We start from the raw sequence: 19,460 nt of genomic DNA, 5'->3' as shown, positions 1-19,460 counted from the left end.
CAGTCATTTTCCTCCTCGTGTTACATATTCACAAAGCAATATACAGAACTAGTAATATGTAACGATCTCAGGAAGCATAAAAACCTTTATTTAAATTAAAACCGGGAATTTCATTTGCAATGACTTATATAGGTTCAGTTTACGCACCTTTTAGCAGCTCTTGCAAAAAGAACCCGAAATTGACCCCTGGTCAATTTAACATAAACCATTCAATATTTGCTCATTCTTCCAACTGTGATTGCTGCCTATGCAGATAGCTATAGCCATTTCTAATTATTGGACAATGTAGACGTGCCAGTTTCGGTGTTCTCCGACATATTATTAGCCCCAAAATGACGACTTGTCTTGGTGAGCTGAAAAAAATGTAATTTGTCAAGAACAGTCTCTCTTATTCAATTAAAATGGAATCATATTTGTTTTAAAAATTCAAATACCAGCGTTGAGGTGGGCCCAATTTGCCGCAATAGCATAAAAAACAATACTCACTAATTAAGTACTCCAAGTGCACGGCAAAACAAAGCTTTATTTAAAACACGGAATAAGAGGTCGGGACAGCAAACAAGTAGCTCTCAGTTACACAATGGGCGTGAGTGGCTTATAAGGTACAATGTTGTCACTGCTGACATCACACTACAAATCAGTTACAAAACCTATGAACATTTATAATTGGTTAGTATCTCAAACTACATACAGAGTGCATAGGGGTTTTTCAAACAATTGGTTGGTACATGTCTGATGGCTCCACCTGGGCCCAGTCTCTTTCTGATAAAATGTTTACTACCTCACTACATCGATCACTAATTGGTTGGCATTCTTCATCATGGTTGGTATAAGTATAGAGACTCAGATTGGTTGGCACCTTGCTCACCAACCCTGGACACTTTGACAGGACGTCAAGATATAATTGAGACATGTGGTGGGAGGTGAGAAATCCATGGTCTGCACATTTTCCAATTAAAAGTAAGTCCTCATCATCCCCAGTTCATGGGCTCTATCTGTTTCCCTTGTATGTTGGCCTTGTGTATCATCTCATGTGTGTGTGTGCTCTTGGAGTTCAGCAGGTGTCTTATCTAAACTTGGCTTATAAAGGACCATGTTGGAGAGTGAATTTGTTCTTATTCATTGGATTTTAGCTAACTCAAACGTACATGTTGTATTTCTCGTGGCCTCTTGGGACACTCTTTCCCTATTCTGTATGGAGCTTCTTGGCATAGTATTCCCGTGCACCTCGACATCAATGGCTGGTTGTTTCTGTTTATTCAATTAACTTGGAAAGTTACTGCTTTGTCTCCTGGGAACTGTTATCTCATCTTTGTGCTTGCTCTGCACGCCCACTGCTCCCTTCTGTGCCTAACCTTGACACATGCTACGGCTGCTGTTCTGGGCTGATTCACAGCTTCTAAAATAAATGTGTTTTTGAAAGTTCAGCAACTTTCTGAGGCTTTGCTACTGCTAGGCCTACTGTGGCTGTACCTTGATTAATTCTCAGTCACATTGTGCTCTTACATATGGATGTTCTTCGGGGCTATATATATATATATATATATATCTGTATGTATTTACACGTGTATATGTTCTTCGTGTCAGCGTGAAGGTATTCTTCATACACTGTATGCATGTGTCTTGTCTATGGGTGAATATTCTTTGTGTCTATGCATTCTTCATGTCCATGTGTACTCGTGTTTGCTACGTGTACGAGTATGAGTCTAGTCACATAGTCATTCTCTATCCATGTGTATAGTAACAACTACCTGTTACTCTTAAGTGTCACCCCATCTATTCTATTCTTAATGTCACCTTCATGGTTGTTATTTTGCTTTGTCTTTTACCCCAAGACTCTTGGAGCAGTAGGGCTGTCTCAGCTGGTATCGTTTCTCACCTGGACGGTACTGGTGAGGGCCGGGGATAGGAAGTGGTATTTGCATGCTCATCTAAGATGGGGCAGTAGGTGTTACCTGTATATTCATCTGCCCCATTACACCAGTGGCAGGCCAATATCTGGTTGAGAACCCCTGCTTTCCAAACGCCTGGTCTCTGAACATATTTCATCTTGTGAAGCTGTCACATGTCCGGTTCTTGGAGAGTAAATAGAAGGCATTGTTTTGTGGTAGGCTTTTGGGGACCCTTAATACAGAAGGCCTTGTGCGTAGTGCATACTATTGTAGACCCAAAAATGTATTCAAATTAACGAGTGAAGTAAACGGAACATAAAATAGATGGCTGATTGGTTAAGAAGAATGGAAAGAGAATGACTGGGGGATAAGCTGAATGCAGGAAACATACATTTGGATTTTTGCAGTTAGTCTTTAGAATTCTCCCTCTTAACATTTTTACTGTGAAATTTTACGACGAGCAGGAGAATATTATTTCTAAGATTTTCTCCTGAATAATAATAATACTTTGGTTTGAAGACATTTAAACCTGAATGCTGAATCTGAAAATGCATGCTTAAAACACAAAGGTTTCTCTTTGTTGTATGTTGCATAGCTTAAAGACAAAATGGGGCACTTTCTTTTAAGCTGACCTTATGGACACATGACTACTCCCCTCAGACATAAAATACTACACGTTTGGAAAATTATAAAAATGTATGTTTACTCTTTACATTTCATCATTATCTTAAAAATATAACCCGTGTTGATAGTGCAACGTACACCACCACAACTCATCAGTCCATCCCTGCCTATATACATTTTACATGGTTCTATGTATAAATTTAACATTTGATTTGTGAAATTAAAGAAAATACAATTGTAACACTTTAGTTCATTACATCATTCAAATTACATTGACTCTACCACTTTTAACATCTCTTCTCCTCTAAAGGTATTGCAATCATCCTAACATGTTTCTTTCTTATCGTACGTCTGGAAATTCTTCATGAGGCGAAAAAACTAGGCACGAGCATACAACTTCCTGAGTCCTTGAGGTATCGTGGACCTGTCCCCAGAGATAACACTAGCTATTAGAAGTCACCATACATGTGGCCTTGGATCCTGCAAGAACAAGTGTTTTTTTCATCAGTCTCTTCACCTAATCTTTGACGTTTTTATGTGGCAGATGTTAACCTGCAGGTGTTATAGTCTCTGATTCTGACAAATTAATGTCATTCCAATGTTTCTTCTCTGAACGGACGGCCCGCATGTTGCTCTGCGCTTCTGTTCAAATCATCAAAGTTCTGTAAGATTCTGTACATAGCGTTCAGTTTCTCTGACTGCCCCTGACATTCTCTTAGGCGTGATTTATAGAATAAACATGTATTTTTCTAATTTTCCAAACCCATGGTATTTATGTCTGAGCAGAGTAGTCATATATCTTTATACAGCTGTTTTACAAGAAATGGCCCCATTCTGTTATGTTGCAGTTAGATCCTGGACAGTCTTTTTATAGCCACACTCAATGATAGTGGGTCCCAGTCGCCTCTCTGGTAGTGGTACGTATATTGTATAGCAACAACCATTGGTGCTGAGAGAAGGGAAAGTTAATTTGTATTTCTGCAAACAACCTAAAACTGTCGTCTTCAATAGAGCTTCATCCAAGTCTGGACACTCCATCGCCCGAGAGATCATTCTGATGGCAGCAGGAACTTCCACTCCTTCAGGCGTCACGTCTCCTACAAGAAAATCTTTCACGTTGCAATGCAGCAACCTTTATTTGTGCTTCAGGTCACAGGCTTATCTACAGGCAGCTTTATCTAAACCTTCGGGCTCACCGCCCTCCTCTTTGCTAGACTCACACTGACTGTTCATAGACGGTGTTTTCAGAAGTTCAAAGTAAGCTGTCCTGAAACCTATCCACGAACAGTGAGGGTTTGCAAAAATGGCCCCTTCATGTGCTGTTGCTTATGGCTGCATCTTGCTATGCATATTTAGACATCATGAGCTGTTAATGACACCAAATAAATTCAGGGATATTTTATGTCATGGCTATGTTCATGCTGTAATTGACATTAATGTGTCTAATCCTTGTGCAGCCTTTTGCTGTCATTTTGGGTTTAGTGTTGCTAGCCTACTTATTGAATGACAGTCTTAACTTGTCTCTTTTGTTTTCATAGTTATGTTGGCCACAGCAAAACCTTTGAATCCTATAAGATCCTCTCGCACTGCTAGAAGCTATGGCGATGGGTTTGCTAAGAGGAGGAGGCGGCAGCCAGATGTGTCGAGCCAGTCAGCCGTCGCCATTGTGATTGTATACAGATCGCTAGGACAGCTTTTGCCAGAACACTATGACCCTGATCGGAGAAGTTTAAGGTATGGCTTGCAGATGCTCTGATGCTCCAGAAGGGCATGTGTCCCGCTTCACATCACAGACCTATGTGGCCCCAAAGCCATGTCATCATATCTAACTTTATGCTTTGATTGAATAGGGCAGTCGTATAACTTGCAACTCGTTTACGATTGACTGTCAAGACATTTCTCAAACGAACTGACGTATCCCAAAAAATGCTGGGATGCTTGTAATGGCCCTTCTAGCCCAATGCTGGTGTTATCCAATGCTTTCTAAATATTTGGGGATTCAAGGGATGGCCTGTGTCCATGTATCTATTAATAGATATTAACCTAGGACACCTCTATTTCCTCCAGGACCAGGGAAATGGTCACTGGAGGGAGGAACAAGAAACCATATTCTACAACAGCAGCAACAAATTCGCAGTCTGTCATCGGTTATTTAACTCGGCCTATATTGGGAAAAGCTTATCAAAACATCATCTAAAAGCATATAGCAGATTCATTTAAGTGCCAGTGCCCAGGCCAGGCAATTTCAAGGCGCTAGCAGGACAGGGAATTAGTCATATAGAATTCAACAGTTGAGTATTCAAACCATGTTTTAAAATAGTTTTTTTTCATTGAAACTAAGCATTAAAATACGAACTATTTTATATGGCATTCCATACATCTGATGACGTAACGTCGAGGCGCCTGATTGAGTGTTAACATTCAAGAGAAGTGTTAACACTTAGAAAAAAGACAAGTCATGTCTAGTATTATCAATGAGAGTTAAACCCCCGTGACGTCTCCCCAAGACCCCCTGTTTTCCCCTGCCCCATCCCCTTTCTACTTGTCATTTGTTGGAGGCATTCTCCCAACCCTAGTCTGCCAACTCCATTGCTCCCACAATGCGCCCCCCCATCCATGCCCAACCTTCAGCTCACCAACTGAAATCATCCCTGGACAGTTCCACTGCAGTCACTTATTGCTCCCGCACACGTGTTTTTTCTTACAGGCCACAGATTTGGAAATGCACCTTGTCGGGAAATATTTTCAGTGAAATCTGGACTAAATTGTAATGCCTGCTGGAGGAGGTATTTCTGCCTTAGACTATTGGGGTCATTACGACCAAGGCGGTAAGTACACCAACTTTACCACCATGGTGTAAACTACGTTACCCTTAACGCCTGAGTTGTAATGAGGCCCAGTTGCTTTCTTGAGTTCATATAGAAACGTCCGCCTGACGAACACGGCACGTTCCCTTATGGGCGTTGCCGATGGACAAAAGTCCCAGCAGAACCCAATGAGCGCAGCACTAGTGTGAGGTTTGAGGCAGCACTCAGCCTGCCAACCAATATAATAAGGAAGGTGAAGTGAGGGCCTGCGATTTCCATATCTCCGGCAGCCCGTCCTCTGAGCCTAAAATGTGGGCCTCTCATCACCCTTGGTAATGAGTGGAGTGAGCAGACTACCACAGCTCCTCATCTCCCAATTTCCAGATCATTGTTGTACACAGTACAACATGTATTAACCTGGGAGACGCATAGACATTGACAGTGGCAAACTGAGAAAATTACATGGTAGCTGTCTCCAGAGGTCTGTGGCAGGAGTGTGGGGACACAAGGCTACTTTGCCATGTTAGGGCTTTGGATGCTTTGCCACAACCTCTGGCATTCCCTAATCGTGTGATACTAGGCCATGTTATGCCTTTCTATAAGGGGCTTGATTGTTTGTGCCCCTTGCTAACCTGTTCAAGATTCTACTATCACCTTATCCTTTAACTGTTCTCAGGAGCCCTACTGGGATTCTGCCCACTAGGATTTGCTTGTAATGCAATTTTGCTCCTGAGTGTCCCACTACCATTTCCGCCCTCTGGGGCTTTGGTAACTAGTGTCCCAGTGTGGTGTGGCCACCTGGTGACCAGTGCAATTAGTGCCCTATCTGATGTCCAATGAATTTTGCATGTCTAGCTCCTAAATATTGTAGCTTGACCTTGTAGCATGCCGAGTTGTTCCTAGGGCCCTCACCAGGACTCTGCCCACAGTGGAATACCTACCCAAAACTTCACACAGGAATTATTCTCACCCAGTGTATACTTGGTACCTACTGCTCAAAGCCCCTTATGGATTCTTTTCCTCCTCATGTAATCTCCAACTCCCGTCCAAGACCCACTGCTGCCCACTGTCCAAACCCAGAGACGCCAATCCACTCAAGGACGGCTCAGGACATATCCACGCAAGTACCTTACCTGAAGGGCACCACTATTGAGAAATCACCATGGGCACACCAGATGGATGCTCCCAGCTGCCCACTGGGCCCTCCACTGACCTCCTTGAACTAATATTCTCAAACTCTATGCTCAGGCACACTATATGTGTACTAGAAAAGCCACTCACACACAGTAATTTAGTAATATATATTTGTTTATAGTAGATTTATAAGGTGCTACCTATGAATCACAGTCGCTTCGATGTGCTAGGCTAACCATCGAAATAGACATCAAACAGAATGCTCCAGCTCTACAATCAACTTACAAATCATTGTCCCAGCCACTGCATCCTGGTACTACAGGAACACAATGTTTTCCAGCATGAGGTCTTGCATGGATTCACATGCTCATGAATATTCCTCCTCATCAGGCTGGGAATCTTTGGCAAAAAGAAAGCAGTTTAACTTTAAAAATGAAACTGCTTGTCTCCTCTATAGCCCAATAGTGTCCGTTGGGTCATACTGCCCCCAGCCAATGACACTCGTCCTCCTAAAATCCCCCCTGGTGGCCATCTTCAGGTTTTACTGTAGGTTTCTAGTGTTGGGTGTCCTCTTGCTTCGCTCCTTGAAAATCGTAAATTTTTTGCTGTTTTTGAAGACATTCTCCATCTCTTCATCGTCAACCATCACATGCCCACTACTGGCAGCGGAGACCCATTGTCGGCGAAGATCTTCCGTCCACCTCAGATCTTCGGCCTGTGGCACTACAAGTCCTGGCTTGGGCCATCAACCTGTCTTCATCCCGACCATGAGACGAACGGATGCTCATCCTGTCAATCCTTTTTGTCGAAGACTCGGAAGAACTGCCACCGGAGGTTGGCAGCATGGATCGAGGAAGGGGAAGGCATCTATCACAGCCTCAGGGCATAATCATTCTAGGGCTGGCATGTCCACTGGTAAGAAGGGGTTGAGGTACTTTGAGGATACTTCCCTAGCAAAGAACCAAAAGAACGCAAATTCTCACGCTCCATTACCTTCCTCGTCAACGGTCACCGTGGCTGCCCACACCAGTTGTGAGAAGGGTCGGTTGCCGGTTCTGAGGACCTGCCCAAAGGTGTTTAATCAGATGAGGAAGTGGGCCAAGGGGAACCTGACCCCATTCTGTCTATGCCTCATCGGGGTCACCTTCCTGGCCAATTAGCCCTCCAAGGGGCTCAGGCCCAGTTCCTGCTCCAGCTGTGCTGACTGCACCTGCTCCTGCACCAAGGGACATGTCCTTAGACATCCTAACCACCCTGCATACGCTGGTGGGGGAAATTCAGCAGCGACTGCTGCTGCCCCAGCTCAGGTGAAACGTCCTCCGCAGCCTCCTCAGCATCCGCCAACACTGCTTTATAAGGCCCCTGTTACTCTTCGGCCTGCACTAGAGGCTCTGCCTACTGTGGTGAAGGAGCCAGTTCAAACGGGTACTGGCACAGACACCGACACCACCAGTACTCATACAGATGAGTTTGGCAACTACGTTCCGATGGACGGGGTCACCTGGATGAAATTGTCTCTTTCCACTCCATCATTTGGAAAGCTGCCATACTCTGCAACCTGGTGCCAGAAGAGAAAAAGGAGGGTTTCCTTTTTAAATGGCGGAAGACCTTCAAGCAGACCATACTATTGGTCCCTTTGCTGGATGACATATGGGAGGATGGCTTGGCAGTCATGAAGGCTCCTAATACCACGCCTGCTAAGCGTGACCAGTTGGAGAAGAAGTACAGGCTTCCCGAACTCGGCCCCTAAGTGCCTCGGGTCTCGCCTTCACCAGACTCAGTGGTATTGACCCCCGCCAGAAAGAAGCCCTCCAACCCCTCTGCATTATCCATGATGCCTCCAGATAAGGAGAGCAAAAAGTGTGATACTGCAGGGAAGCGCATCATCACCACAGCAGATTCCACCATCAATGCTGTCAATGCCTTCGCCATCCTGTCAAGGTATGACAGGGAGCTGTGGTACAAGCTAGGACCCATCCTTGACTTCCTTCCTGACGATAAGAAGGCCAAAGCCTTGGCCCTGTGCCAGGAAGGGGAAGTGGCTTCCCACCACTGCATCACTGTCGCTCTCGACAAAGCATACTTTTGACTTCTGCCAGATGGGGAATGGTGTGGCTCTCCAATGCCAAAGTTGGATGAAAGCCACGAATTTCCTCACTGATGTGCAGACCAAGGTCATCAACATGCCTTCGATGGGGACAACCTGTTTGGAGAGGCGGTCAATGACACTCTCCAGGCTATCAAGACCGACATAGAGACGGCCTGCTCTCTGGCGACCCTGCAGCAGAGGAGGCCACCTTTTTGTTCCCCAAAGGGGAGAGTGTCTAGATCTCCTAAGGGCTACACCACCCCCTATTGTCTGTCCTCCCACTCCACCATGCAGGAAGCTTATAGGGGCACGCTCCCAGGCCTACGGCAGTGGCACCCAGCATCGTTGTCCACCATCCAGGATGCAGACGCCGAAGCAGGCCTGAACCAGCCCAGCACCCGCACCCCCACTTCTGCACCCCAGTGGGAGGCCACCTAGGAAACTTTGTTGATCAGTGGCGAAAGATCTTCAGGAACAAATGTGTGCTGGACGTTCTCCAGCAGGGGCACACTTTAGAAAAGTACCCCTGCATTCCTCCCATCAAACGTCAAAGGCTGCACATGGTGCAGCTACTTCAGGAGGCGCGAGCTATGCTTCGCAAGGGGGCAATAGAACCTGTCCCTCAGCACCTCCGGGGCTTAGGAATGTACTCCACATACTTTCTGGTGAAGATGAAGTCAGGAGGGTGGTGACCAATCCTAGACTTGCAATGTCTCAACAAGTTCCTAAAATCTCAAAAGTTCAGGATGGTCACGTTGCAGCACGTGCTCGACCAGCTGGAGGAGGGGGATTTTCTGCCAACTCTCGACTTGGAGGATGTGTATTTCCACATCCCCATTCATCGCAAACACTGGGGGATCCTGCTTTTTGTCTTCCAGAGTTGACATTACCAGTTTCAAGGCCCTTCCCTTCGGACTGAAATCAACCCGAGGGTGTTCACCAAATGCTTAGCCCGGTGGCAGTGCATCTACGCCGCAAGGGAATCCACTTCTACCCTTACCTGGACGATTGGCTCCTCCGGTCCCGCTCCCACACGCTGGCAATCCAGCACACAGCGGAGACCGTCCAACTTCTGACTTCACTAGGATTCTTGATCAAATATCCAAAGTCCTGCGTGGGTGTTAGGGAAGAATTCTCTTTACTGCACCTTTCCTTCCATCTTTATGGAACCCGCAAACGTTTTGCTTTTATTTTTGATGCTGATTTGCTCTTTTTGCAGTGCGGTGAAGCCTTAAGCTTCCACAGAATTTTACCTGAACTATTGGGCAAAAAGCCCCAGACAATTTAGGGCTGGACAATATAAGCTAGGCATCATTCTCGGTGGACCCATAAGTGCATAATATAATCTTACTTTTCCTTTGCAGGAGTGTGTGTTAAATATTATGCCTTTTTAAGTGAATTTATATGCATCTAATTTATCTAGTTGTGTGATACTCCACTTGGCAGTAGTAATTTTTCTTTAGTGTGTTTTGGCCAATAAATATTAATTGTATTTTTATAGATCCTGTCTAAGTGTAATCTGTGATTCCCATTATGTGAACTCATTGTGGACCCTTTACAAGCTCACCACCTCTGAAGAACTTAGCCTAGACCACCTGTCACTGCTACCTGAACTCATTTGGCTACAGTTCCCCAGAGTTGTCCCTGTAACAATATAGGTTGGCCTTCTATACATCTGTCCACCAGGCCAGAGTATAGAAAGTCAGTCCTAACAGTGGGGCCATCTCAGAACGCACTGTTCCTCGGCGCCTGTCACGACAGGCTCATGTCTGGCGACTCCCTCAGGAAAGAGGATGGAGGACATCCTGGAAATGTCCAACAGCTATTGACAGCATCCCTCAAGTCCCTGCTGGCGATGATGTCTTCCTGTATCCATCTGGTCGCTTTTTGTAGGCTTCAGGTGAGATCCCTTCAGGAATTTCTAGATGGCAGCAAGTTACTGACACATGGACAGACAAGATCATCCTCAATCAGGCTTTCCGTCAAACCCTGCAATGGTGGTCAGTTCATCCACACCTCTGGCCCCCAGAGGAAAAGGATTTGCACATAAACGTCCTGGAACTGCAGGCAGTCTTCTGGGTTCTCAAGTCTTTTCAGCCTCAGCTCCATGGAAATGTGGTGCAGGTCTTCACGGGTCTTCACGGACAACGCTGCCACCATTTTTTTTACATGATGTGCTCCCTCACTCTCTCCCTGGAAGCCCAGTCCCTATGGCACTGGGCCAATCTTCAACACATGTTTCTAGTCCCTTTTCACCTGGCAGGCACCAAGAACACCATTGCAAACTCTCTCAGCAGGAAGCTGAGGTCCAGCCATGAATGGGAGCTTCAGCAAGCACAAGTGTCGCACCTCGTCAGAAAATGGGGTCTTCCTCAGATCGACCTCTTCGAGACAGCTGTCAATGCCAAGTGCCAAAGATTTGCCAGCAGGTATCCTCAGCCTAAGAGTCTGTGAGGCACCTTCTCGTTCCCTTGAGAGGGCCTTTTCCTATGTGCATTCCCACCAAAATCCACTGTTGCTATGAGTGATCAGCAGACTCTGACTGTGCCACTGCAAGATGATCCTCATTGCACCGGCATGGCCAAGGCAGATCTGGTACTCACACTTTCTTCATCTGTCTGTCGTTCCGGCCATACAACTGCCTCCACTTCCTGACCTCTTCTCCAGAGAACGAGGGTCACTCCTGCACCACGACCCAGCGTCACTGAACCTCACTGCCTACACTCCTGCAGCCTTAGAATTTGGACACTTTTCACTGCCTGAGGAATGCAAGAAGATCCTGGCTTGGGCCAGGGCTCCCACTACATTCACTTGCTATAGGCACAAGTGGAAGTGCTTTATGATGTAGTGCACTACCAAATCGAAAGATGGCCACCAGGGATGGAGTTTAGGAGGACGAGTGACATTGGCTGGGAGCACTGTGACCCAAAGGACACTGATAGGCTGTAGAGGAGACCAGCAGTTTTAGTTCTGGAGCCAAACTGCTTTATTTTTACCAAGGACTCCCAGCCTGACGACGGGGAATATTCATGGGCATGTGAATCCATGCAAAACCCATGCTGGAGAACAACAGTTACAGGTACGTAACTTGTTCCTTCCTCTTTACAGAAACATTTCTCTAGGCTCTCGTCACATGACACTTAGCAACAGACTTGGACGCAGATCTTTCAGTCAGCACCCATAAACACTACAGCGAAGCTATCATGCATTTTACCTTTCTCCCCCAATAACCTAACATACTCCCTTGTCTTTCAGATCTTGCAAAGCACGTAGAGGCCATGCGCATGGCAGCAGTGTGCGTTATAATTCACAAAACCGTAATAACATATTTGTTAACATTACACTAATAAAATTGCTGCAGTTTTCATATCATCTGAGACAAACAGTTTTGTACATGAATACAATCAACTCAATGTGCAATATGAGTAATACAGTCTAACCATTTGGACCTGTGTTTTCAAACAGTAGTATCTTGTTATGGGAATTCTACTGATTAATCTGCTGAATATATTTATCATAAAGTAGATATTTTTTAGTTAACTGTATAGCCTTCCCTTAAAGAGTGATTTTTAGTATATGTGCAAAAGTAAATATGGATTTATATGGCAGTCAGTCTCCATAAGAGTAAGTTAATTGTATAAAATCAGAGTGCACTGAGAACCTACATTGCTAAAACAGAGACACACTTATATAGATGTGTAGGATGCATGTGTGCATGGTGTCAGCTTCAAATTAGTTATTTCTTTTTCGTAATGCTTGGTCTCCACAGATTACCGAATCGGCCAATTATAAACACCCCAATTGTGAGCACAACGATTCACAACGAAGGAGAGCCTTTGCCAAGCCAGCTGGAAAAGCCAATTACTCTGGAATATGCAATGCTGGAAACAGAGGAGCGGACTAAGCCAGTCTGCGTCTTTTGGAACCACTCCATTGTGTAAGTGAATTATGCTTTTGAGAGATGTGCGAAATTGGACATGGGCAATGCAATGCATAATTGTACGCCTTTAGAATTATAAGCAGCTGTATGAGTCCTTTAATGTATTGTTGTCCTGTAGTACAGGAATCTCTGATATAATTTGGGAATGGCCATGGTTCCTCTAAATACCTTTACTCATGATTTCTTGACATCTGCTGAATTCCTAGATGTGGTTGACACTCCATAACCCAAATGAAAGAATAAGCCGAAACGTTTTGTGCAATACCTACAGTTTTGTGTGAAACACAGGGCTGCGGCGTATATGGCAGAAGCCGTGCTGGGGTAAGACCCAGTAATATAAAATAGCATAACATAGTATGGTAGTCTAGCATTTTCTTTATAGTACGTGTTGAAGAATATTTGCTTTCAAGGGTATTGCATGAGGCATACGGAGCATGGTACACCTTAAACTACCCTTTTAAATTAGCCAGACAGCGGCTCTCAAAGAGCATCACATCTATACTTTGAAGCCACAAGAAAGTAAGAGCCAGTAGAAAGGCACACGAGATTGCATACACATCCAGTGGGACGTCATGTGCAATATCTGTGAATACTTTGATGCCTGCTCCCAGATTATAGCAGTGAATGGTCCTCACAAGGTTGGTCCCATACAAGACTAAATTCTGCAAAACTGGAGGAATAGCATGCTATAGAGGTTTGTCCATCATGAACAAAGATACATTTGTGACCAGAGCCGAGTCACAGAACAAGCAACTGATAGATTCTTAATCTGGATAACCCAGGAAGGATCGCTGGAGTGTTTTGATATGCGATATGCGTTTGTATTGGGATTTCATTAAGTCGTTTGCCCCAAAAAAACAAAATGGCCGAACCAACATTTCTATTCCCCTCCTTTTGGTAAGGACTGTCAGAGAAACTACTGAAGTCTCCTCTATGCAAAGGTATGTGCTAGTGCATTGTTTGCTGGTTCTCAAACCCTCCATACAGATTCCTCCTACTGATTCAGTAGGAAGAATCTGTATGGAGGTTTTGAGAACCAGCAAACAGAATTATTTGTCTGGGGCATTAAGCATGCCACACCAGTACCTGCACACGCTCACATTCCTCCAACATTGTGGGTGCTTTGTTTTATGTATGTGTGTTACCAGATGTTCTCTGATTGTCAACAGAAACATACATAAAATCACAAGGATGGATGATCGAGATCAGGGGCGTTGCTAGGGGGCGCTAAGGAGGCTATAGCCCCTGATCCTTTGGTTGTAGCCCCGGATAGAATCTCAGGAGCTACAGCCAAAAGACTAGCTACCCCCCAGTCCCAACAATTCTAACATCAGCTTAGCCCCGGGTCTTTTCCAGACCTAGCAACTCCCCTGATCGAGATTAAACAGTTGGAATACAAGCATAAGTGTGAAGTGGTATTTAACTGTAATAGTAAATTAATCTTTCTTCATGATTTTACATGCTCCACACAAACCTGTGCGCATGTGCTGGACTAATGAGGTTAGATCTTGTGTTCCTTTCCTGCATTCTCTCACCCAACAACAACATTGGAACATGTTTACAGAACGGACATCATTGATCCCAGAAAGTCCTTGCGCTTCTCACAGCATCCGAGGTTAAGGTGGCCTTCAACTCTTCTTCTTAGTCTTTCATGTGCCGTGCGTTCGGCAGCAAGGTCCCCCCAGTGGATAAGCCTGGATGGATCCCATAATCTCCCAACGTGACATTCTGATTGCTGCACACCTAAAGCAAGCATTGTTTAATGTATGCATCATAGGGGTTGTTGGGGATCAAGGAATCTTTTCTCAGATCCTCTTTGCCCAGTGAAATACTTGCATGAGCTTCTCCTAGCCTGGTTGTAAGCTCTTGGTTGTGAATACTTTACATGGTGGCAATCCATAGAAATAAGCATCATTGAGAGAAGAGTGAGTTCGCACCATGAGAAGTTCTCAGAATTGGTTTACACGCCGCCCATCCACCCACCGCAAGCCATCTTTGTTTCATGATCATCCTATGCTCTGGGCTGTTTATCCGGTATAGCTCCTGTATAGTTAGTGGAGAGGATTGTACACGCCGACAAGTACTAACCTTGCTGATAAGCATGTCTTCATGAATTAAAAGAGGGATCTTGGAGGAAGAGGCCTTCTGAGATAATTCCATGCCAAAGTCTTCTGCATCAAACAATTGTACTACTATGCGCTTATCAGAAATATTGGCATCTTGTACTTTGTATTTTTATCAAAATATTTTTAGAGTTGCAGACGTTATTACTAGCAACTATAAAACAATTGAATGAAAAGTGTATTAAACATGTTGGGTATGTTTCTAAATTCTCTGCTTTGTTTACACAACAGCATCGGAGGGACAGGAGGTTGGTCTTCAAGGGGATGTGAGCTTGTTTCTCGGAACCTGAGTCATATTACCTGCCAATGCAACCACATGACCAGTTTTGCTGTGCTTATGGATATTTCAAAGCGAGAGGTTAGTGCTTGGCAAGAATGATTAGTTCTAATCTAATCTCTTCTCTAAATTGCATTCTGGAATGTGTACAGTAGTGATCTCATGCCCACACTGAAAGATCCTGGACATGGCATATGTTAACACAATGTTTTGCAAAACAGGAACTAGCGGACGGTAGACTGAGTGTGTGGAATGCCTGACTGCTGATGATGCACTCTGGCAATATCACAAAGGTTTTACTGCAAGAAGGAAATGGTAGACCAACATCACATTTGAAAGTGCTCCCAAAAGTAGCATGCCACTGGTTTTACATAGGAATTGGATCCTCCACCCGAGGATTTAAGAAGGTTCAACTGCTTCATCAGTCCTTTTTTAACTCCACATCTTTACATTTAGCATAAATGCTCTACTGGGTAACACTTAATTATTGTGCTTTTTCAGGGCTATCCTGCCTAATTGTTAATACTAATTGTCAGGGTGGGGATGGGGCAGATTACATATGATTGCTGCAATCAATTTGTCACACAGGCAACCACCACCACCCCACCACACCTAAGAAGCATCCATATTTAGCAGCTATTTGTAAAGTTGTTTCTGCTATGTGCCTTCGGTTGGTCTGATCTGCACACACTCATTTCCAGAGCTTCTATATCCCCCTTTATTGTTGGTGTCTGCATTGATTGACAGCTGATGTAATCGGCCTGAGACTTGGTTCCATATCAGAGCATGCAGTGAGAGAGATGATGAATGAGAAACCTTAAAAGGGCGGTGACAGGCCCTGTCGATAACATTCTGAAATATTGCAGAATTATTCTATTTACCCGATCGAGATACAATGTGCTGTCTGTTCTTTGCTTCAAGCCATGTCTGTTTCATTTTAGGTACTGGGAAAATGCAAACTGCACATTTTGAATTCAAATTTGCATTTTTCCCTGATATTTTCTCTTTTCATAATTACCCCGTGGCTTCTGTGGGCCCATCTGCTTTAATGAAGCCATCCTCTAGTACAACTAGTGAGATAAGTCTTATGGAAGAAAATAGATCTGACAGGTTTGGACTAGCGTTGCAGAATCCACTTGTGGAAGCAATGTATCATGTTTCCTTACTACTGCCACTTCCTGTTTGAATGTATGGAAACTGCCTATGGAAACTGCCCTCATCAAAGGGACTATTCATTGTAATGTACTTGATAGAATACAAGTCATGTAATAGCAGTTTATGTGCTAGGCACAGAAGTGTGGTGTATTCACGATGGCACATTGCGATTTGGCTTCTGTTGGTTTTCTGAGCAGTGCTTAACATGAATCAATATGTTTAAAAATTGCCAATGAAGAAGTAAAATGGTGACTACTTTGTTGATGGATATCTGCCAGAATGTCTTCCCCGTCTGACGCTTGAATGGCAGTTGGCAGACCTCAGGGCTTCGCTGGTTTGTAAGAGGCAGATTTTTCTGTAGATCATGTTTTAGGAACGTGTTCTGTGGCGCATTGAGTAAAACGTACAGAATACATTTTAAAGCCATTAACCGAAGTTTTAGGCTACTGTAAAGTATGCAAATTTTAGCCACTTTTCTACAAACATACTTTTTTTTCTGCTCACCCTCCCTGGCCCCATGGAACAACCTCCTGGCAGAGTTGCTCTTCACCTATTAATGAATAGCTCGTGCTAGGTCAACCACAAAAGAGTTCAAGGCATCAACCACCCTTCTCCCACTCACTGAAGCCTATTTTGCACACATTTGGCCCTCTTTAATCTTGCTTTCTATTTGATATGCAGCTACCCAACTCAGCTGTCCCTGGAGGATGCTAACCTGGGAACTGATGAAGTCCCATGTCAGTACCTTAGGTAGCAAGTGGGCTGGCCAATGGGGCTGTTGATGACCACCCGCAACTCTATGTTGGACCCGGGGTGGTGTTGGGAGGATCCCCTGGCCTCTGCATCTATGGATCATAATGGTTGCTGCTAGGTATTTGGTTATGGTGTCATTGCTTTTGCTCCCTCAAGTTTAACGTATTTCACTGCATGAGACTTGTGCGGAGGCTATACCAAGCCTTTAAAAAAGGCTGTCCACCATTTTTGGATTCCTTTTGTGCATGAGGTAGTACATGTGCGCTGGTGCCAATCTCGTCCATGGATCTCGGCAGAGCTGCGTTTGCAGCAGGACGCCCGTTGAGCAGCGTACATTCCCCAGGGCTATCAAAGCTAGTAGTATTTTGATCCTGCATGTGATTGTCCCAAAATGAGGAGGAGAGAAGTGGAGATTGGAGGAGTTGATGAAAAGGAGCAAGCCTGCTGTCAGCCTAGGAGACTACATTTGAGGACGGGTAGATGTATGAACACAGGGAAACGCAATGGCAAGATACAGGTGAACGAGATAGACAGTTAAACGTAGAAAAAGGGAGGTCCAGGAGAGAACCCCTTGGGTACAAGATAGTTGTCATTCATCAAGGAGGTTGACAAGGACTGGGTGTTGGGGAGTAGATCTAGGACCACAATCCCAGGGAAAGGAAAATGGCAACTCACTCACGCATGCCTAGCGTGAGGGGTGCACGTAGGTTTCCAAGACCCAGGAGAGTGGGGAGAAGTAGAAGAACTGCGATACCCAAAGGAAGATTAAAAAAAACAAGCTTGGGGACACTTAAAACCCCAAGACTGTGAGTAGCTGAACAGTGAGAAGACACAGGGGGAAACAACCCCAGACTGAGAACTAGAAACCCAGAGATGATTTTTGTTTTTTGATCTTCAAGGAACAAAGAATCCTTTTGTTCAGTTCTATTTCTCTCAGGTTAGCCCACTTGTGTAGAAATCCCATGTACATGTGTATGTTTGAGACCTAAACTCTGTCGCTCCTCTGTTGATACTGTTCAGCTTTGTGGCAGAGCACATCCCTCAGCCAGTGGCGTGTCCCGACTCTTTTGACTGAAGTAGCCCAAGTGGGGCACTGACTTGTGCAGGGGTGGGATGAAGTACGAGCGCACACACACATAATGATCCTAGTTTAGGATAATGGGGTGGCACCTAAGGTGGCCCATCAGATTCCAGGCGTAGCACGAAGGTTGCAGCAGCCAGTTTCTCCAACAACCTCCCCTGTCATGCAACCAACAGCCTCGACTAGTTTTACTTGTGTAGTATTCCCTCTACAGCAGTTGACCAAAGCCTCTGCTGCTATTCATTCTATCATTTTTTAAATGTTATTGTTCATTTATTACAGGCTTAATGCCAGCAAGTGGTTTCTAAGCACGGTGTTACGCGCGTTGCCCTGCTTCCAGGACAAATACGTTGCCCCTGAGCTATCCTTCCTCCAAACACTGCAATTCGTGCAGTGGCATACATTTTATGGCTTATAGATTGGGGGTTTAACACTGTTTTGATGTTTGGATAGACTCCTTCCCGCATGCCCGCATGCGTTACAGAGTTTCATGTCTTTCAGAACTCATCACATCTGGTGTTAAAATCATAAAGTTTTAGTTGACCTCGGCCAGTTAAAAGATACAAAATAAATTGGCCTCTTTGTCTCCACGAATACACTGTATAATTGATAACCATCAACACTTGACGCAGCTATCTTTAAAGAAGATGTAATGGTCATGGAAAAGAGGACCTCATACTAGCCTACCACTGAATTCCCTGCGAGGCAATATTGGCAAGTCTGCTCCTAGCCATTGGGGCTTGTGTTATGCCCCTCTCAAGGGTCACAGAAGTTAAATGATGCAAATCTGCCTTAAAGATTTCTGTGAAGGTCATAGCAAGCAACTAAAACCTACCAGGAGACGTGTAGTGCAGTTGTTCTCCAGTCCAAGGCTAGATGGTATTTTCTGACTGTTTTGATGAAAAAGTAAGTATGGAATGTTTGCCACTATGTTATGATCAGTTAAATTGGGAAACTTTGATATCCTGCGGTAATGTATTCCGACCTTAAAATGTGAACACGTTGCCGATATTTTTCTACAAAAGTATACATGCTTGTTTTAGAAACATAATGAGAAAGTTTTGTAATATTTTTCGAATTTCTACAGAGTGGCGAGGTCCTCCCGCTGAAGATCGTGACATACACCACCGTGTCCATCTCGCTGGTGGCTCTGTTCCTGACCTTCGTTTTGCTTGTTATCATCCGGACCCTACGCTCCAACTTGCACAACATCCACAAAAACCTGGTGGCGGCTCTGTTTCTCTCCGAGTTGGTCTTTCTCATTGGGATTAACCAGACTGAAAACCCGGTAAGAAGCCATACGTGATTACTCCCCCGCTCCCCGCGTACCCATGAAAAGTGTACAACTTTGATCCGGTACGCTGCTCTGCCGTTAACACATAAGGCAGCTGTTCTATATAGTCCCCGTTCAGTATGCATTTAGCACCCGATATGTCCTACTGTTTTGCATCATAATAACATATTTGAGGCTGCAGTCTCAGCATTGAGGAGTGAAGAAAGTTGCAGGATATATTGGGTGGAACATTCATGGAACAGAACGCCATTACATGGCCAGGATAACCTAGCCTAGGTGTTGACAAACTGC

At 44.7% G+C, this 19,460-nt stretch overlaps 1 protein-coding gene across 3 annotated transcripts in view; it reads left to right on the top strand.

Moving 5' to 3' along the window:
• Window positions 1–19,460, top strand: part of CELSR1 (cadherin EGF LAG seven-pass G-type receptor 1) — a 526,468-nt gene that overhangs the window by 429,742 nt on the left and 77,266 nt on the right. For all 3 annotated transcript variants that reach the window (XM_069629236.1, XM_069629235.1, XM_069629237.1), the window contains exons 21-24: window positions 4,055–4,250; window positions 12,316–12,483; window positions 14,841–14,967; window positions 18,963–19,163. In XM_069629236.1, coding sequence (XP_069485337.1) covers window positions 4,055–4,250; window positions 12,316–12,483; window positions 14,841–14,967; window positions 18,963–19,163 — 692 coding nt within the window. The remainder of the gene's footprint in view (window positions 1–4,054; window positions 4,251–12,315; window positions 12,484–14,840; window positions 14,968–18,962; window positions 19,164–19,460) is intronic.

This window comes from Ambystoma mexicanum, chromosome 12 (genome assembly GCF_040938575.1).
Source record: "Ambystoma mexicanum isolate Mex_15411 chromosome 12, UKY_AmexF1_1, whole genome shotgun sequence".
In the NCBI taxonomy this organism is placed as follows: domain Eukaryota; kingdom Metazoa; phylum Chordata; class Amphibia; order Caudata; family Ambystomatidae; genus Ambystoma; species Ambystoma mexicanum.
Note: the sequence above shows the minus strand (reverse complement) of the source record. Positions and strands in the feature narration are given on the sequence as shown.